We start from the raw sequence: 21,984 nt of genomic DNA, 5'->3' as shown, positions 1-21,984 counted from the left end.
CACAACATCTGGATTCTGTTTCCAAAGAGAATGGATCAACATCAATCAGTCTATTAATCAGAAAGAAATAAAATCCGGCCAAAGATTTCAAAATCAAGGGAATATTCAATATCTAATTTAAGGTGACGTTGCCTATCCAGTAGGAAGTAATATTTACTAGGGTCCCGCGTTGGTCTCTGCAGCTGGCTGGCTCCCTGTTCTTTCGGTTGCTTAATTCCTCCATGGCGACAACAACTTCCGTCTCGCCCGCTACTCTGGAGCGAAACTCTCCACGACGAGGGTATAACAATTCAATCCCCCATCGCTCCCAATCTACACGAGTGAAAAGTACCACCACCGATTCACCACAGCGATCACATTCACATTCACATTCACATTCACATTCACATTCACATCACCATCGTCCATCATCATCATCACGACATGCGGCTATAGAACAGTCAGTACCCCAGGCGAATTATGAGAGTGCAAACGTCGCGCAACAATCAAGAAAAACATCAAGCAGAGACGGTTCGGCTCCTTCACGACACGAATCTACGAGAAGCGCAACGAGTAATCATCGATCAACTCATCACAGTCGACATTCAAACGATATGGCCACGGCGGCAGCAAACGGCGGAGGCCCAGCCCCCGTCGTGACACCACAAGAATCCAGACATGCCGCACACAAGGGAAAATCGAGAACGACGATACCAGCACAATCCGGAAATTGGATTTTGGGCAAGACAATTGGTCAAGGTAGTATGGGTAAAGTCAAGCTGGCAAGGAGGGCGGAAGGAGGTGAGCAGGTAATTATCCTTCATTCTGCGGTGCAGATTTCACTCATCTCTAATAACTGTCTATAGGTTGCCGTCAAAATTGTTCCACGAGGATCCACAGAGGAGAACCACAACCAAAGTCGAGCCGATAGAGAAAGAGCCGATCATTCGAAAGAAGTTCGCACCGCCCGTGAAGCGGCTATCGTTACACTTTTGGATCACCCATATATCTGCGGCATGAGGGATGTGGTGCGTACGACTTATCATTGGTATATGCTATTTGAATATGTGAATGGAGGACAGATGCTTGACTATATCATCTCGCATGGAAGATTAAAGGAGAAGCAAGCTCGAAAATTCAGCAGGCAAATCGCCAGCGCCTTGGACTATTGTCATCGAAATAGCATTGTCCACAGAGATCTGAAGATTGAAAACATTCTCATTAGCAAGACGGGAGACATCAAAATTATTGATTTCGGCTTGAGTAATTTGTTCGCACCACGAAACCATCTCAAGACCTTCTGTGGCAGTCTTTATTTCGCGGCTCCGGAGTTATTGCAGGCAAAGGCATACACTGGACCCGAGGTTGATGTTTGGAGTTTTGGTATCGTACTTTACGTGTTGGTCTGCGGCAAGGTTCCTTTTGACGACCAAAGTATGCCGGCACTGCATGCAAAGATCAAGAGAGGAATTGTAGATTATCCAAATTGGCTGACTCCTGGTAAGTTCTTTTCCTCTTCCGAATCCACATGGTACTAACAGGAGGCAGAATGTAAACATCTTATATCAAGGATGCTGGTTACTGATCCAAAGCAACGTGCAACACTACAGGAAATCATGAGCCACCAGTGGATGATTAAACAATACGGTGGTCCACCCGAAAATTATCTGCCAGTTCGAGATCCCTTAACACTTCCTTTGGATGACGATATCATCAACAGTATGACCGGCTTTGACTTTGGCCCACCAGAACTCATTAAACAACAATTGACTGATGTCATCAAGTCTCCCGAATACGGTCATGCCGTGCGTCTAGCAATGCAGGAACGAGAAAATTCTGGTCCTCCTCGCGACTCGGAGAGAAAGAGAGGTGTATTCGATTTTTATAAAAGAAGAAATTCTACTACGAGCCGAGATACCTTGACTGCACCGAGTTCAGAGCTCCTTCAACTCGGCAACGACCCGGTGAATGCCTACCACCCTCTCATTTCTGTGTACTACCTCGTCAAAGAGAAACGCGAGCGTGATGCACTCGAATCTAACCCAGGCGCAACTTCGATGCCACGGATGCCAGGTGAAGCTCCACTACAAATGGGAGAGATTTCGGCCCCCAAGCCAGCTTATACGAATGCAACGGCATATGAGATGCCTGGTGAGAAAGCTACCGGAGGTCGATCGCGCCCACGTGCCCGCACACATGGCGAGGATGAAGTGACAGAAGGGATGAAGAATGTCAAAATTGGTGGTTCTACTGCCCCTCCATCACCAGCAATCGTGGAACCTGTCGAGCAATCCGCCAGGAAAGAAAGTACTGCTGCTGGCATCTTGAGAAGGTTCAGTACACGGCGACGCAAGGAACCTCCGCCATCCGAAAAGACCGGCAATCATCTCACAGTCGGGTCTTCAAATGAGCCATCAACACTTAGAAAGAGTTTTAGCGTGCGCCGGCACCGAGATCGGGATGGAGATGGACATCTTCGCCCAAGTGGAAGTGAGCGCCAACACAGTGATCTTCTCACTCCACGATCCGCTGAGAATTCTGGAAGCTCTAAATTAGGTCGATCGACGAGCGTTAATTCCGCAGAATATAGACGACGAGAAAATCGACGAGGAGCCGGGCCAGGAGCAGCGGTTGCTGCTTCGGAAGCAATGCCACCACGAGTTACTTACAAAGATCCACCTCCAACCAGTGGCTCCGATCATTCAACGATGAATGAAAAACCACCTCGCGAAAGCGAAAGAGCCGGCCTCAATCCAAGAGCTGCGACTATGAGAGCCAAATCGCTGGGTCACGCGAGAAGAGAAAGCATACAAGCTCGACGAGCTCGAAGGGAAGAAGCCAGAGAAGCAAATGTCCCTGAGGAGACAGATGTTGAAATGGGCGACAATAGTGGTCCATCGACCGAACGAGTCGACAATGCAGAGAATGTCAAACCCGTATTTCTCAAAGGTTTGTTTAGCGTATCTACCACATCAACCAAACCGGTTCAAGCCATTCGCATGGATATTATTAGGGTACTGAGGCTCCTTGGGGTGGAATATACAGAAATACGAGGCGGCTTCAGTTGTCGACACATCCCTAGTATTGATTTAAGGAAGGTTGTCGATGTACCTCCTAGCAGTCATGGAAATCACACTCCTGGGCATCGAAGAAAGATCAGTTTTGGAGGTTTCATGGGAGGTGGTAATAATGCAGAAAGAGATCGTGAGGATTTCCGCGAAGCGGAGAGATCACCACCAAACCCCAGAACTCCACGTAGAACCCGTGGTCCCGAAAATAGCTACTCCAACTCGGATGCTTCAGATGAGAGTGTTGCTAGACATGGCGATTCATCAGCTAGGGCTGTAGGCGAAACTAGCACACATGTCCAAAGTGACCTCGGTGGTAGCATGATTCTTGAATTCGAGATCTTCATCGTCAAAGTTCCTCTTCTCTCCTTGCACGGCATCCAATTTAAGAAGCTTCGTTCAGGGGGAACTTGGCAATTTAAGAATATGGCAGATCAAATCCTTCGCGAGCTCCGACTATAATAATTCTCACGATGAACCTAAACACGAATACGCTAGTTCTATGAAAACTCCTATTTGAGTTGTAATGCAGAACTTCCAATTAGCTATTCTTTTGTTATTTCACTTGAACAAGACATGTGGGCGACTGAGCGATTGGAAGAAAGACATACACGCATTACTCTTGAAATGAATTCCTTTTGTTAGCGAAATTGATGAGAAGATGGCATGCATCGTCACATACTTTTGGGGCCATTTTGGTTTTCTAATGCGCCCACAATTTTCATTTGTTAGTTCCAATGCCCGACAAATGTTTGTGTCGATTCTCCTTGCGGGACCAATTTGTGGTTCATATATGTAGTAATTATGGGATGAGAGTTCCTTCTTCTAGGGGGAATAAGGGACGACATTTGAAATTTGGCATTTCCTTAATATTGCGGGGAAGGAATCTTGGTTTGGGATATTTTTATTGTGAAGGGGGGGAGATGGCAAGGGGGTAAAATCAGTTGGTTGGCTAGGACGGATGTGTATTTGGGGATTGTGCATGCAGTTAGTTGATTGTGGGAAGGACTGAGGGAAGGAGTGAAGGTGAGGATGGAGCCATAGGGCAGGGACAAGGATAGATAATTCCGATACTGTACTTCTCAATTTGATGAACTCGTAGCAAACTCACTGACTTTGCTTTCCATGGTTGAGGTTTCCTCTTGGGTTTTGGTTTTTTGGTTTTTTGACTCCTTTTCCCTATTGTTTTCCTTCTATCTTTCCTACCTATTGTAGTATGTATATTCGAACGTTCGACGATCCATCTACCTGTATTCCCACCGCCACCAAATTATCATCCGCACATCAACCCACGTCTGACGTATCGCAAAAAAAAAAAACTATGGATACACCTCGTCGTGAATTAGGTGCAGGGATAAGATCACCAGTACCACGAACCCCGAAACGGTCGGGGTCGTCTGAAAGTACTTGGTCTGTTGGCGAGACCTCGAGTGAGGAGAGTAATTCAACTGGGAAGACGAAATTTTGGAGAACTCCCAGGGAAGAATCAAAGCAAAATGGAGGAAGATTGAATAGATGGAAGATGAGGGCGAGTGTTAAAATTGGCATGGGGCTGAGGACGATTGAGAGATGGAGTAGATTGAAATGCTGGGTAGATTGGAATCGTGCAAATAGATGGATGACAAGAGTAAGATTGAAGTTGAAAAAGACAGAGAGGAATTTTAGGTATACCATGCGAGCTTCCCTCTTCCACTCCTTCCCTTCTAGATACGATATAAGTATCCGGTCCATCTGCTAACTACTAATTGAAGTATAAGTACTCGTCGTCTTTATCGTCTCTTCGTGTTGATGGTAGGCTTCTGCTTTATATCAACACTTTTCTTCTATTCCTTTCCTTCGTCTGCTTATACTTCCTCGTCGTTACCCGACGTCCACACACTGGGTTCATACATCCCCGTCCAACCCTTTCTTCTCTCCTCCCCACCCCCCAAATCAAAAGCTCAAATAAAAAAATCCGATCCCATCAAATGGCTTAAAGAAAACTCCCACAACCGCTATGCTCTCACCACTCCTTCGAAATCATGGGTCTCCCAAATATCAGAATGGCGATCTCCCCGTCCCAAAGCCGCGCTCATTTCTCTCGTGCGCAATTCCGAACTCGAAGGAATGTTGCAATCGATGAGACAGCTCGAAGCGAGATGGAATCATAAATATATGTATCCGTGGGTATTTTTCAATGATGAACCTTTTTCGCGGGAATTTATAGATAGTACGAGGGAGGCGACGAAGGCGGAATGTCATTATGAGGTTGTACCGGAGGAGTATTGGACCATGCCGGAGTGGGTGGATGAGAGGAGGTTCATGAATAGTCTTGATTATCTGGGGACGATTGGGGTCGGTAAGGGGTGGATGGTTAGTTATCATCATATGTGTAGATGGAATAGTGGGTTCTTTTTTCGGATGAAGGCTTTGGAGGGGATGGAGTGGTATTGGAGGGTTGAACCTGATGTGAGTTTTTTTGTTTTTTGGGCAAACATATCTCGATCGGTGTGTTTGTTTTTAAACAATCGAAGGGAAGGGAGGAAAGGAGATTAAATCTATTAGAAGAAGATACCCTGAGAAAGAGAGAAACTAACCCTAAGGTTAAAAGGTCCATTTCTTCTGCAACATCAACTACGACATTTTCCGCTTCATGCGCGATAACAATCTCAAATACGGATTCAACATGAATATCCTTGACGACGCACGCTCATTTCCATCTCTCTGGTCTAAAACACGTGCGTTCGCAACCGCAAATCCGGATCTTCTCCATCCGGACGCGGATCTAGATTGGTTATTAGACAAAGGCGAATACAATAATTGTCAATTTTTCTCAAATTTCGAAATTGGGGTCGCTGGATTTCTGGCGTGGAGATCATCATAAGAAGTATTTCGAATACTTGGATAAGACGGGAGGATTCTACTATGAGAGGTGGGGAGATGCGCCGGTGCATACGCTTAGTGTGGGGATGTTTTTGGGAAAGGGTGAGAGTTGGTGGTTTGGGGATGTAGGATATCAGCATGGGATTAATAGGGTGTGTCCCGGCGGGAGAGAAAGAGATTGTGCTTGTGAGGAAACGGGGGTAGATGAGGGGTTTTATAAGTTGGTGCCATTGGAGAGTCCGCAGAGGAAACCAAGGGATACGTGTATTAGAGGGTGGCTAGGGGGAGAGTGGGTGAGGAAAAGGGAGGGGTGGGAGAGGGAATTGGAGGTGGCCATGGGGGGTGATGGGTTTGGGGGGTATGTTTTTGGGGGGGAAGGGGTGACGAGTGAAGTGTAAGGAAGGGAGAGATATGTTTTGGGAATAATATTTTAGGTGAAAGATAGATTGAACGGAGGTAATTAATTAATGAGGAGAATGTAATGATCACTTTTGTTTGCTTTTTCTACTCCTACTTTACATTAATAGTTTTTTGAAGTTAAAGAATGACTAGTATATCTAAATTATATTCGAAGATTCTATATGTATTCTTTTTGAATCGAATAAATTAGAATTGTAACGATTGTATTATGTAGAATACTAAGGTAAAAAGCTAAAAAAGCTCTTAAAACGGAAATAGTAATATATAGAATTATGAATCGAGTGAGCCTCTAAGCGATTTATTAATATAACAGGATTGTTATATTACCCTTTCTTTCTAAAAAGCTCGTTTTCGAGCATACAATAATAATATTCTAAATGTAGTTTTACAATTTAGTTATATTATAATCTATATTCTTTATTATTTTTAATACTTAGTTTATAGTTTTGATATTAATTTCAATATTCTTTATAATATGATTTATAATATTATTAATTGTTTTACAAAAGTACATATTTTATAATTTCATTACTTTTATAAAAGAGATTTCGAAATTAATAGAAAAAGGTTTTAAAAATTATTGAAAAATAAAATGAACAACAAAGAGAAGATTCGTTTGAAATATGTTTTTTATTGATAATACTGATAGAGTAATGAAAGTACTAACAAGGTGTAAATTAATTTAATAAATCAATTGAATAAGCTACTTTATTATGACATCAATTGTACAAATATATTAATATTTCGAATCAATCAAATCCTATACTTTGTATATTAAATTCAAAATCTTTAGATTTATTGTTAATAGAGCAGGATAATAGTTGGATATTAGTTCTTTTTAAATGATATGATAATGAAATATCAGCTCATTAATAAATAAAATCCGCGAGAACAAAACTAAAAAGAAGTTTTAATCGAAAGTTATATGAATGATTGTATTAGAGGAGTAAACACAAAAGGTAATAGACATTTAGTAAACAGACTAGTAATAAGAAACTTCGTAGGAGTGATTAAGAGCTTTTAAATTTTATATAACCTTAGTATAATATAACGATTACATCAATTAGAATACTAAGGTAAAAAGCGAAAAGAGCTCTTGAAAAGAAAGTGGTGTTACGGGAGCTGCCTCTAGGGTTACGTGGAAGTGTCTAGAAATCTTTTGAGGTAGTTTAGATTAGACTTCAAGTAAGAATTCAATAAGGTTGTAATTGATTGCAATTCTTGTAATTATAATAATAAAACTAATGATTGTTCTTGAGCACAAAGCTCTACATTGTAATGAAACTCATTCCCTATATAGACCTTCGTTCTGAAGTCGATCGATAAGTCGATCGGCTTTTGATTACATAACACTTGTCCCATAATTCCTATTGTCCTAGCTTATCCTTTTGTTCTAGAGTTTAATTCCCTAGAACATTACTAATCTTAGTAAAGTCTTCTTGTTTATTATGTTTTATCTTTCCTAAGATCTACTATCCTGGGAATTATATTCTAGATTTCTAGGATATTATATAACTAATACTATATATATGCCTGAGGATTTCCTTGGATGTCTAATATCCCTTGGTATACTGTAGCTGAATTATTGAGGCCTATGATACTATTATAGTCTATAAGTTGGTGATTTCTACAGCCTGTTACTAATCCGTTGTAACAAGTGGTAATATACAGGATTGTGGATTACGTGAGCCCCTAAGCGATCCACTAATATGACAGGATCGTCATAAGAATTTTAAAAGTCCTCAATGAAAATTAGACAATTCATGAAATAAGATATAAAAATATATAATAATTATACAAATGAAGATTTTTTTAATAATAATAAGCTTCATAGTAATAACTTATAGTCTATTATATGAGAAGAAATTAATTAAATGATTAAATTACATCGAATTATAAAATTTAAAATTGAAATTAGTCGTTGGGGAGAAAAATGTTACGGGAGCTGCCTCTAGGGTCATGTGGAAGTGTCTAGAGATCTCTCGAGATGGTTTAAACTAAACTTCAAATAGGAATTCAATAAGGTTGTAACTATTATAATTCTTGTAACTATAGTAATAAAACTAATGATTATTCTTAAGCACAAAGCTTTACATTATAATGAAACCTATTCCCTTATATAAACCTTCTTGCTTAGTATGATTAGTACAGCTTAGTACTGGTTTGTTTGTACTTTCATGGCTCAGTGTCTATCCCGCTGAGGAAGACTGAGCCAACCACGTGACTTAGTGCCCCAGTCCCGTGCCTATGTTGCGTCGTTCGTAACAAAAAAGCTTTCAGATAACGAATTTGTAGAAAAAAAAAATCTATTAATTATTATAATAATTTTGAAATACTAAAAATTCGTAGACTTTATGTTATTTTTCCCCGACGACTAGTACTCTTATAATCTCTGATTCTAATTCTAATTCTAATTAATAGATATAAGAAAGAGGAAATTGTAAGGATTATAAGGGAACAAATAGAAAAGTTATAAAGATTCTGTAATATAGTGGGATTTTATAATAGCAAATCTAGAGATTATTTTAAAGGGGGGGTAAGTTTTCTTGTCTTTTTTATTTATTTTATATAATTAATATTATGTAGATGTGTTATATAGTTTATATAGCTTAGTTATAGATAGACTGAATCGATTATGAATTTACTACTAATAATATAATAATATAATACTATAATAATATAATAATATAATAGTTATTAATATGTTTTTTGTTCAAAATAATCTTAATAAGTGATTTAGTATACTTATTATAAAATTTTATAATTTTAAATTAGTTTTTAGTACTTTTATATTATAATGTAACTTCTTTTAAGTTATAAAAAACCTCAATCTTATGAAATGAAAATACATATATTATAATTTATTATTATAAGACTTGATAAAACTTTAAAATATTATTAATATAATGATTATTAATTATTAAATAGTTTTAAACCTTTTGAAAATAAAAGTTTCAAAAGAAAAACTTTATTATAAATATTAAAATAAAGTTAATGTTCGATTGATTAGTATTTTAATGTTAATTTATATATATATAGATTTCTAGCTTTAGTAAAAGATATTTTAAAGATAAATTAATAAAAAGTCTTCAAATTTAGTTATACTCGTATTATTATAACATTAGTCTTTATCTTATATTAACGCCTATAGATAAACCTTTTTCAAAATCAAATGAAGTTTTAATTTTGAATTTTATAATGAACAAAATATTCAATTTAGTTTTAATGACTTTAAATCTATAGATAAAAAGTATAGAAAACGAGTTAATAACATTTCAGCTTTATTTAGTAATAAAATCGAATTAAAAAATCAATATAAAGCTCAATTCTATTTTATTCAACTAAAGCCCTCTTTAGTAAATGTATTTCTCAATAAATATTTCATAAATTAGTTCTCATTTCTCTAGTATATAGTGACTTATAAAAGATGTAAGTTTTAGTTTAAAAATACATTATAAATAAATTGATTATTTCTTAAAGTTTTCAAGGAATTATAATTCTTTATAAATAGATTATTTATATTTCATTCTTTCAAGCTTTATAGAGTTTTAGTTCAATTTTCATGTAAAAATATACAAAATATTTCTAGGACTTTATTTAATTCTAATTTTTTGATTTAAAACCTAAAAATCGAAAATATAATAAATCTACTAATGAAAGTATTACAGAATTGATTTCTGAAATTTAATAAATTCTAATCGATTATATCAAAACAGATGATCTACTGAGAAATCTCTCTTATTTTTTTATTTAAATTTATACGATTTTATACATGAAAATGAAACTTTATTATAATTAATTATAAGGTTTTCTAAATATATAGATATAAAAAGAACAAAAAATAGTCATTTTTGATACATGTTTTAACTCTTTACTTTGTCTAGTACTATATATCAAATGATATTCATTGAATAGATAAAAAATAAATATAGTTTTAAATTAGAGTCGTCGGTTAATTTTCCTTATAAACTCGATTTTAAATCAAGTACTATTTATATTAAATCTTTTATTATATATTTAAACTATCTAAGTTGAAGCTACTTAAAAGAATGTAGAAATTTGATTTTATAAATAATTTTGATAACAAACTCAAAATTAAACAAATTTACTATGTTTAGTAGTTCTTGTTTATATAAATAACATTATATTTACACCTACTATAAGAATCAGCATAAGGTAAAGACTAATACTATAATATGATATAGTTGAATTCAAGAGAATTTTCATTAATTCCTTAAAACCTTTCTCCTGAAGCTAAATATATATGAAAACTCTTCAAATGCCGGAATAATGGTCGGCCCGATGCCGAACCAATCGATGCGCGTAACACCTACTACCCCCCTCATCCCCCTCTCAACCCCTCAACGTGATTCGGTCCGCCCGTAAAAAGAAAGAGGAATCACGCAAGAATTATGACAGAAACTTTGAGAGATGAACACATATATGTCCCTACAAGTTAGAGGATATTAAGCTTGATCGAAGACGTAAGAAGCACTCAATTGTGTGATATAAGAGGCGATGAGTGACTAGCAAGCAACGGTATAGTGTTCAGCGTGTGGTAAAGTGATATGGGGACGATGCTGTTTGGGTCGAACTGTATGGAAATGGTTGCTTTATAGCCGGTGCTAGAAACAAGTATCTATCCGACAATTTTGAACGTCATTGGACCAAGATTCATACTACAATTGAGTTCTCTTTCAAAGAGAAAGGAACACTCATTAGCATAATTATAACTCATTTTCCGACTATAGTCCCTAATAATTCGATCCGAAACTTCCGCCACCAAACCTCCCTTCAAACTCGAATGCACAGTCAAAGAATCATCCCCAGCTTCCTCCTCCAGTATCCTTGTCAGAAATGAAATTGCGCCTCTAATGATCGCCTTCTGCGTGATACGCCAAGTCCTTTATACTCAAACTTCCGTGTTGGTGCGATGATTCTCACAAATGATAGCGAATTGATTGCTGGTGCTAATGTGGAGATTTCTGCATACGCTGCGGAAACTTGTGCGGAGAGAGGTGCATCCGGGAAGGCTGTTACACAGGAGAAACATTTCCTCCGGTGCTGCACATACTTGGGATCAAATCAAATTATTGGACAACTGAGATAGCACAATTGTTCTCAAGGCGGGCTCTACGTAAGCGACATGCGATGCGGAAATTGACCACCTTTTAGAAGGACTTCAACACTTCGGATATCTCCTAAAAATTCTACTCAATACATATGGTCCTGATGATTAATACAAAAAAGGCTCAAATTTTTCTACGATCTCCTCAGATATCAGCATTTAAGTTGAAATGAATTTCTAATTCAATTAAAGATGTCCTTTGAAAGAGCACTTCATCACCGCCTCTTATTTCGCTTACGTAGAAGTGGGGTCTTGGTTCTCGGTAGTAGTGTTCATGATGGCTGAGGACAGCGGGGTTCAAACACTTGGACTGGTCCCTGGTAGTGTAAGAAAACGCGTGTATTCAACCTCCAAATATCCAAGCAGCGGATTCAGTTGCAAAATATTTGGGATTGAGGAGAAGGCAGGTGGTCAAGATTATTAGAAAGTCGGACAATTTAGATGATCCAGACGACTCCGCCGATTAGGAAGAGGTGGAAGAGGTTGAAGATGATTACGACGACGAAATTGCTGATCTTTTACGAAAGGATTCACAGCATCACTAAGGTTTAATGATGTGGCTCTCGTATGATCCTAGTACTAGGTGTGCCTAAGCTGTAAGGCTTGTTACAAATACGGTGTACAATATTATGATGCATGGAGGAGAAAGCAACTTGAGCGGTTCGAACTCCGGATCCGCTAGACGATTCGGGGGTTGTTTCTGTGGAGTAGTGCCCTTTTTTGGCAAATTCTCGCTCTATAGCTGTTAAAATGTCTTTGACTAAAACACCTTCTTTGAGCTAACTACCTCTATGAAAGTCATCTTGATAAGAATTTAGAGGCAGTCCTTGCAGGAATATACACTGAGCAGGAGATTCCATAACACGTAAAAGTACAGCTGAATAGAGTAATTGACATCAATATCGATGCCCCCTATGTTAAAAGATCGTCTGATTGATACACGCGTATGACCTTTCGCTGAAAGATATTCAGGATAAGGATGGAGAAGAGTCTCGAGGGAAATTTGATTTACCTCGTACGATGCGGTAGTATCCCTGGTTTATTTAGTTTGCAGAAGATCAAGGAGAACTGTTGGAGACGGCATGATCTTGAATGAAATAGGAAGTAGTATTTGAGTGCTAGCTAGTATGCAGAATTCTCAGTAATAGAAAATTGTACTGATCTCAATCATATCTCGTTACCAAAGTACGTAACTTCACCATTGCGGCCAATTCCTATAAATCTCATGATTCCTCTGAAAGAAGCGTTCCGCGCCATCCTTCCACCTTCCACCTATGACTTTCTCCATCCCAATCACGCAACTAGACCACCTTGCTTTTATCATCTTATTGATGCCGAAATATAAGTTGAAATGTCGCGAAGTGGGTTTTCGATATTCGACTTGAATTTTATCAAAATTCAGAAATTGATTGTCCAATGAACCAACCATATGTAACCCTATCCATCAAATAAATTAGTACCGAAACTAAATTGTAGTGATAAATCAAAACCAATTACTTACTGGGGAGGCCAGGATGACAGCAATTAATACAAAAGCCCGTTGTTGATTGCCTTTCGAAAACAAGAAACTAGCAACAAACAGAACTATACCCAGACAAAACAATATACTTAGGCATACTGTTGGAAAGTGCGAAGTGACGCCCATGAAGATCATCGGGAAGCATGCTTGGAGGCCGCCGAAGACTGTCTGGAGGCATGCTTGGGGGCTGGTGAAGATGTGATTGACAGTATGGAGGACGGCGGAGGTACTCTGAGCAGCGTATTCGGTTTGTTGAAAATACTCCTTGAAGAAAGATGCTGCAATACTATGGGCACCCAGAATACAAATCGTAAGTGCTGTGATAAGCCAAAATGGCAAAGGTAATTTTGTAATGATTTCCGCAATTTTCTGGATATCAAAGTATTGGACAATATCTCGAAAGAAAGTCGATGCAGCGTTGATGAGCTCCATTACTTGTTGAACATCGAATTCCATGATGAAGTAAAGTATTGCAGGAAAGAGGAAAATTGAAGGGAATCGGAAATATGTAAGAAATTTATAGTGGGAGTCGCGGAAAAAGCTGTAGACGGTAGCTGTAGCAAATGCGGTAGCGAGCAGCATACCTGTCCACATAATAATTTTTGTCGATGTCATGGTGAATTATTCAGGAGAATTAAATTCTACCGTACTTGTGGCTATGGCGAGTTTGGTCGAATTTCCAAGAATTGGATAGGCAATTCAGAATAGAAAAGTTGAATGAATAATGTTGCAAGTTGTAAATTTGAATCGAGTTGTAGGTCGTTCGTGAAACTATATAGATACCTACTACAGTTCACTCTCGTTACCGAGAATTTAGCCGAGAAATTTGACAAGAACCAGGTGCATTGTTTTATGACTTGATTCCCAAAAGCCATACAACCACTTAGAACCACGGCCCAGCAGAGCCACCTCAATTGTGTCTTGGTATAAAGTCTCAACAAACAATTGATTAGGCCTAAGATATTGTCATTTAATTTGGTCACTTACTAGCCCATCGTCACTTTTAATGCTTAATTATCAGAATTGTTCAACATCTACAAACTACTAAACGTTTGAATTAAAGGCAATTTCCTGTTGAATTAGATATTTACTACTGCCACTCATCTGAGAGAGAATCAGAATTTCATACATAGTATCGGCGTCTACGGCTGGGCTCCGTAGGAAGCTAAAGCCTCGATTGAGCAAGAAGAAAGATAAGCATGGAAATTCGACGACAATATGAGCTATATAAAGAACACAATAGACTTGACTCTCATTATCGAGATATATATAGCGTGCTTGGACCTATTCACATTCACTTAGTCAATCATCCGAATCCAGTCTCTTTGTATTTTAAAGTGCGTTCGAATTGACTATTTTGATTATTCGAGATGCTAGACCTAATATTGCGTTTACCGAATGCGATATTGGGCTCAGTAGAACATTGAGGATATTTTAGCATTTCAATTCAATCCTTTACATCCCAATATTACTCCAAATATATTATCTTCACTCAAACATGTCCATTCGTTCGTTCCACAAACAAATCTTATACAAAAAATTCACACATCACGGTAGAAGCTTCTACAAGTGTTTCAAGTACTACATCAAGCTCTAGTGCTAGTACGAGAAGGTCTGTGTACCGATTCTTTATGTGTTGACAAAGCTGAAATGATTGATATGATTTTGTGCACGCTTTATTGGTTGACAATCATTGCCGTACTTGCTGCTGAAGGTCTTCAATGTAATTCATTGCACTTTGATCTGATATATTGAGCAAGATACTCAAGTGCTACTGTGATAAGAGTCTATCAGGATTCGGGTGTCGATAGTGGCTTACGTAAACTCTTCAATCTCGTATCCTTCCCCCTTCTGCTTCACATCAACTTTTTGTTTGTAATCCTTCAATATCTGAAATACAATTTCTCGTCCAAAAAGAAGTCTTCAACTACAGAAGAACTTGATTATACCGGACTGAAATTTTCGACTAATGAAATCTAATATAAAGAAGATTTCAATATAAAAATTAATAGCTTAAACTTTTTAATTAAAATTTATATTTAATTTCAGCTTTAAATTCTAATATTTTCGAGAAAATGTTATATAATAATAATCTTTTAAGTTTACTCATCCAAAATATAGTTTATTTAGCCAGATTGACCATCAAATTTTATATCGGAATTTAGTCAAGTTAATTCGATATACTGGTTTTCATTGAAATTCTAATATTTTTATATAAATTTAAAAAAAAATGAAAAAAAAGTCTAGTATATTTAAGTTTCCGGTATATTCTAGTCCGTTATAGTCAAGTTTTTCTGTATTCCAGTTGGCCGTGCGTGTCGTGGTACGAGTACGAGTGTTCGTTCTCAACCTGTGGCTTGAATCTTAGGGTTGAATCTCAAGCTGAGGACCGAGGTTGATTCAATTTAGGTTCAGATACGAGCACCGGTGCGGTACCATGCTAATTGATAATTGATCCATTATCTATATCATCATAACCCTTCCTTCTGCAACTTCATGAATCTCTAACTCCACGAACCTGCGAACCTGCGAACCCTCGACCTCACGATCTACGAATCTACAAATCCACGAACCCGCGAAATCATCTCGATATTCAATTCTCCATCCCATCACATCCACCGCGCACGCATAGTCCCAAGAACTCATCACTTCATAACTTGCTATAATGTCCAATAAGAAAATCAATAATCTATCTTTACACAGCAATGTCAGCTGCAATTTTCCTCTACAAAAGGAAAAGAAAGAAATACCCACTCCACCGGATTCTTCATCTCCATCTTCATTATTTGAGCAAGATACAAGGGAGATATTACTCGTTCTTCGACTTCCTCCGAGCAATTAGAACAAATAGATTGGGATACTGTAACGGATTTAAAAGGGCGCGACACAACGGAGGAGTATATTGGAATCAGAGAAATCAAGGAAGAGGAAGTTTTTGAGAACACACCTGAAGAGATCAGAGATTTTTTGAATCGATTTCGCCTTGACCAACTCGATGACGACAAAATCGGTCCTCAGAAGCAATTTCACACCACTCATGCATCCTACGACATTCTTGTTCAACTAAATCGGGTACCCTACTTTCTGGCCACCCCTGTTTTGAATCATCCTTTTATATCAAAAAGTACTTTTTCAGCTTATTAATAATTTTATCAAAATAAAATAAAATTTATCGAAAATTTATATACATATAATTCAAATTATTTTAAATCTATATTGAAAATTTTAGATTTTTGGAATTTTTCTGAATAAAGATTTGAAGTTTCAAAATATTGATTTTTTAATTTATATAAGAATTAAATATAAATTCAAAATCAGTTTTAAATTTTCAATAACCTTTTAATTATAATTAATAAAAAGAAATTAATTTTTTTTGGAAAGTTTCAAAGTTGAATTCATATAGAAGATAAAAAATTGAAAAAAATTAGTATTTATAAAAATATAATTTAAGTAGAGAAAAATAATCTCTATAATTTCAAAAGTATTTTTATAAATATTTATTAATTGGAATTTTTCTAATTTTTCTGAATTTTCTATATAATAAATAATAAAAATTTATAATAAAAAGTTATGAAAGATTTAAAACTGATTTTAAATTTATATAACGTAGTTTATCAGCATGTGGCCCATATTAGTATGTGGCTCATTTTCACTTCAATTTACATTTTCAAATCTATATTATTCAATGATAATTGAATCAATTAATTAAGATTATTAAGAATTTAATAATCTAGGATTTATTATATTATTTTGATAGGTTCTTATATTATGATCTATCTTTTTATATTTATTACAATATCAATTAAAAGATACTTTCTTATTAAAATTCCCTTTTTCTTGATACTCATTATATTAAATTTGAATATTAACCTTTTATTAAGATAATATATTAAGAGTTTATTATTTAATAAGTATTTATTCTTAATATAATTAGGTTTTTTTTACATATCGACACTTACTTAATGTTTTATTTGCCTTCCAAAGTGTATAAATTTTTATAATCAAAAGTATGTTTTTATAAACTAATCTTTTTATACTTTTAATTAGAGTTAATATATTCTCAAATATAAGTGTAAAGGAACTTAATTGATAACAAGTTATTTAAGATTTAATTAATATTGATTAAGAAAAAGTTTTTGTTGGGTTATAAAGGGTTTGAAAGATTTATTGATTTAGATTAAAAAAGGAGATAGGTATATAAATTCAAATATTTAATTTCGAGAATATAGTTTTAGAATTAAATAGGATTAAATCTGTTCTTTAAAATTCTGATTTTATATTCTAAAAGATGATTGATTTCTTATATACAATTTTAAAAGCTATAAAGAATCCAACCTTTGAAATATAATTGATATATGTTTTAATAAATTCATTAATTTGATTATTATATAAATGTTTTAGATTGTTAAAATAGTTAATATTAAATAATTAAATTAAATGATTTAAATATAATAATAAATATAAATATATAATATTATTTTCTTTATAGTATATTTGAAAAGTTATTGATTTGTAGTTTTTATATTTATTTAATATTAATATTCAATATTTATTCTTTTTTTGATTCTTAATATACTTATCGAAGTGTTTCAATTATTCTAAATTTATCTTATTATTTATTTATTTATTAGATGTAGATTTAATAATTTATTTTATAGAAAGATTTGTTTTGGTATATTAATTAGAGAAATGAATTTGTTCTTGAATTATTAGAAATGGGGGAATAGTTTCATCTTTTTTATTTCTGTATATTATTACTGTAGTTCATTCTTGATTATTTAGTTGTATTGATTTGTTTTTACTGTATTTTTCAGTATTAGTAATAATCCTTATTATAAAGTCTATTTCATTGAAATTATAGAAATCTTCATTCAAAATACTATATTTCGCATATATATTTGTAATTAATCGAAATTACTTTTCAATAAACTTAAAATCCTTATAAAAAACTTTTTGAAAATTATAAATATAATTAAAATATATTTTTAATTTAATTCGATATTGTATAAATCAATACACCTAAAGCTTTTCAATATTCTTTATACTTCTCAATTCGAGAATATGATTTACTATATCTTCTATATTCTTAAGTTTAAATAAAAAACCTTTCAAATTTATATCAAATATATATTCGATAATAATATTCTCTTTTAGTTCTGAAAAATTATAAAAATTATATCGATATTCTGTATAAAAAGTAAAACTATCAATTCTATATCATAATATCATACATAGAATATTATATATATTAGCAATCTTTCAAATACTTTGTCAACAATCATCTAGTCATCGGTTAATCTTTAAAAAAAAGAAATCATTCAACTACTGAAACGATCACGAATCAACTACATCTAAGGGCCTCACAGGAGGCTCCCCTATGCCGCTAGTGATGCGCGCCCCCGGCGCGCCGAGCGGCTCCCCAACCCAAGAGGTGATCCCCCCTCAATCAAGTACCATTACCCCAGGGGCAAGCATTGCCCCTCCACCAATTATAAGATCGCTCACAGGCTCTGCCCTTGGCGTAATTAAGGATCGATTCGAAAGGATCGATAAGACAGAACGGGAGAAGCGAGAGGTGATCGAGGCGTTCGCAGCACTAGCGGATAAGCTTGCACAAGGCTTCCAGGGTCAACAACATAGACTCGCAGTGAATATTAAAGGGACGATCATCTCCACACTGCTGGGAGCAGCAAAGGCTACTTCTGATCAATGGATAGGGCTCACAACAGAGCATTCACGAACAGAAAGCAATAAGCAGAAGACCTACACTGATGCACTGAAAACTCGGATAGTGCCTGAGGCAGAAAGCCCCACTAAGGCCCCCACCAACACAGAACGCCCTGCTCCTATTGGAGGAGCGAACACTGAGCGTATAGAAGCACGCAGACTCAAGAGGGAGAATGACCGGATCGAGAAAACGATCCTTATAATAGCTAATGGGGAAGCTCTGCTCTCAGAGACAAATCCCTTCCTACTAAGACTCAGAATAAAAGAGGCAGTTACTGGACTCACATTAGCAGAGATCCCCTTCCTTCAAAGGAATAATACGGGCTGGACTCTACGATGCAGCTCTAGCGCCAGCCGGGAGAAGATCATGAAAGCAGATAACTCTGAGCGGGTGCTTAAGACCCTCCATGCAACAAGCATGCGCAGACTAGAGAAGTGGTTCATGTATGCAGTCCCACAAGTACCTCACGATTTTTATCACATCGAAGGAGCTCCTGCTCCTATGCCTACTGAGCTTATCAAAGAAGAGATCACAGCTCAGACCGGCAAGCAGCCGGTCAACTACCGACTGGCACGTAGCGGGGTTAACCCGATCACTAAAAGAGCCACCTGGATCATTGGCTTCAATACTGCAGTATCGCGGTTCCGACTATTCAATAGTAGCTCCTACTCGGTTCTCCTAGACAAACCCCGGGAAATTCAACTTCACAGTACTGGCTGCCTAGGGTACTGCAACCCCTTCACCTGCAACAGAGCCTCACGATGCTCGACATGCGGTAAACTAAACACTGAGCACGAGGGTGCACTCGTACACCAACAATGTACTAGAGCAGCTCAATGCGCCAACTGCCACGGACCCTTCCGCGCTGGCCACTCCAACTGCCCAGCTGCCCCTAGGGTCTATGCTAAGCGACGGATCGTTCTGACCGCAAAGGAACTGGCCGCAGTCAGAGCTGTCGGCAGAAAAGACTACGAGACGCTGCACAGAGCAGATATAGACGAGGCAGAACATACCTCTGAATCACCTCTGTCTCCTATCGTAACAACCGCAGAAACCCCGATCACTTCGGGGGCGAGGATCATAGCATATGAGAATGAGCGCCTCAGCAAGCGCCCACGCAGGCTCAGTACAAGTCTGCCGATCGCACCAACCGGATTACGCACACGCTCAGCTCGTAACCAGAGCCAACGGAATCTCAATATAGAAGCGCTAGCAGAGAAAGCCTTCACTCCAATAGACCTGGAGATGATCGATACAGAAAACTCTATAACAGTTGCCACTGCACCTAGACCCTCTCTATGAGTGATGCAATCAATGGGTACACTCAAAGAAACAAAGGCCTCACTATCGCTTGGGCGAACGCAGGCCGGGGACACGCGAATCATATCACACTACTACAATTAGCAGCGGAGGCTCAATTAGATGTGATCTGTATACAGGAGCCAAGACTATACTGGAATTCAACAACACAAAATCACAACGCATACGATCGATATCAGCCGACCGACAACTGGAACCTCCGAGGAGACTTGGAGGAGAACGAGCAAGGCCCTAGGGTCATGACATATATACGAAAAAGCGCGAACCTGAAAGTAGAGCAAATGAGTCGACTCGGAAACAGAGACCTACTCTGGATACGAGTCAATGGATACTCGATCCTGAATGTCTATAGAGCTCCGTGCACTTTGGATATTATTAATTACATTACACACCTGGTTCCAAATGAGCGTACAGTCGTAGGAGGGGACTTTAATGCAAAGCACGATCTGTGGGAACCGGGGGTGATCACAGCCAACCAGGGGGCACAGCTCGCAACATGGGCAGACGAGCAGGGCATGGAGTTTATAGGTACTCCAGGCATACCCACTCACGCAAGAGGGCACGTGATAGACCTGACCTTCTCCAACATACCGTTCGCTTATACAGAGGTACTGGAAGAACTCCATTGTGGATCTGATCATGCTACCCAGGTCACTACTCTGACGAATCGTGGAACAACAGAGTGGGATCAGTATCGCTATCGGATAAAGGAAGTGGATCTGCCTAGATTAGATGGACTAATGGCCAACCAGCTAGCTCACCTCAATGATGTAGACATTCAGACTACAACTGAGATTGAAACCCACGTCAGTGAGCTGGCGAATGCGTTAGAAAAAGCGATCCGAGCAATCGGCAAGATTGATCGGAAGGTAGGAAAAGCCTCGCCGTGGTGGACGGACGAGTGCAGAGAAGCCCACCGAGCACACATAGAAGCACGGAGGGGATCAGACCCGGAAAGGAAGACTAATGCTACTCATCTCTTACAAAAGGTAGTGCGACAAGCCAAGAGATCCTACTGGGCAATGCGTCTCGACGGAGTCAAAGACGACAAAGAACTCTATCAGGTTATGGGATGGCACAAATTAACCCCCGAAAGTAATGCGAAATCCTCCTCCCTAATAATCGGCGAGCGGGTGATCTGCGATACAAAAGAGAAGGCAGATGCTTTATTCACAGCGGTTCTGGATCGTTTCAGGGCAGACGACGACCTACCAAACGATCCGCTGCTCAATCAAGCACACAAAGGGATACTCCCCTGGAAAAGAACGATCTCTGCAGAAGAAGTGGAAAAACATGTTATAGGAGCTACTTGCACTGCGCCTGGAGTGGATCGAGCCACTGTGCGCATCCTCAAGGCATGCTGGCCGAGCGTCAAATCACTGATCCGGGAGATATTTGCATCTTGCCTAGCTCTAAACTACTATCCAGAAGGTTGGAAGCTAGCGGAAGTAGTAATGATCCCTAAGGTGGGCAAGAAAGACAAAACGTCACCGCGGTCGTGGCGACCGATAGCCCTGATCTCCTGTATCGGTAAGGGGCTCGAACGGTATATAGCTAGTCAAATATCCTGGACAGCCCTGAGACACAAGGTAATCAGCCCGCAGCACTGCGGAGCGCTCCCCAGAAGATCAGGTACTGATCTAACGGCGGCTTTCACTCACGATGCGGAGCTTTCATTAGCAACGGGTAATGTGGTCTCGATTGTTACAATGGATGTTCAAGGAGCTTTTGACGCTCTCCTAAAGCGCCGACTCCTGAGCCGAATGATCAAGCAAGGATGGCCAACTCCGCTGCTCAAACTAATAGACTCGTTCCTTACAAATAGGAAAGTCAGAGTAAGACTCGAAGGCATCACAACAGAGGAATACCCAGTAGCATGTGGTACTCCTCAGGGGTCCCCCCTATCACCTATACTCTATATGCTATATCTCGCTGAGCTCCTCAACCGAGATACCAAATA

General features: G+C 37.9%; 3 protein-coding genes across 3 annotated transcripts; 2 read left to right on the top strand and 1 right to left on the bottom strand.

Annotated features, from left to right (window-relative positions):
• Nucleotides 1–221: 221 nt before the first annotated feature.
• Nucleotides 222–3,509, top strand: EAF01_009012 (uncharacterized protein; the record flags this gene model as incomplete). Its single annotated transcript, XM_038917268.1, has 3 exons — nt 222–788; nt 846–1,479; nt 1,528–3,509. 3 exons carry the CDS (start codon nt 222–224, stop codon nt 3,507–3,509), a joined length of 3,183 nt encoding a protein of 1,060 aa, XP_038766873.1.
• Nucleotides 3,510–4,368: 859 nt separating this feature from the next.
• On the top strand, nt 4,369–6,307 carry EAF01_009011 (uncharacterized protein; the record flags this gene model as incomplete). The annotated part of the gene is made up of 4 exons (XM_038917267.1): nt 4,369–4,712; nt 4,799–5,534; nt 5,638–5,877; nt 5,915–6,307. The coding sequence occupies 4 exons, from the start codon at nt 4,369–4,371 to the stop codon at nt 6,305–6,307; spliced, it is 1,713 nt and encodes a 570-aa protein (XP_038766872.1).
• A 6,633-nt stretch (nt 6,308–12,940) lies between these two features.
• Nucleotides 12,941–13,591, bottom strand: EAF01_009010 (uncharacterized protein; the record flags this gene model as incomplete). Its single annotated transcript, XM_038917266.1, has 1 exon — nt 12,941–13,591. The coding sequence occupies one exon, from the start codon at nt 13,589–13,591 to the stop codon at nt 12,941–12,943; it is 651 nt and encodes a 216-aa protein (XP_038766871.1).
• Nucleotides 13,592–21,984: the final 8,393 nt, after the last annotated feature.

This window comes from Botrytis porri (genome assembly GCF_014898465.1).
Source record: "Botrytis porri strain MUCL 3234 chromosome Unknown BPOR_013, whole genome shotgun sequence".
Classification (NCBI taxonomy): Eukaryota; Fungi; Ascomycota; class Leotiomycetes; order Helotiales; family Sclerotiniaceae; genus Botrytis; species Botrytis porri.
Note: the sequence above shows the minus strand (reverse complement) of the source record. Positions and strands in the feature narration are given on the sequence as shown.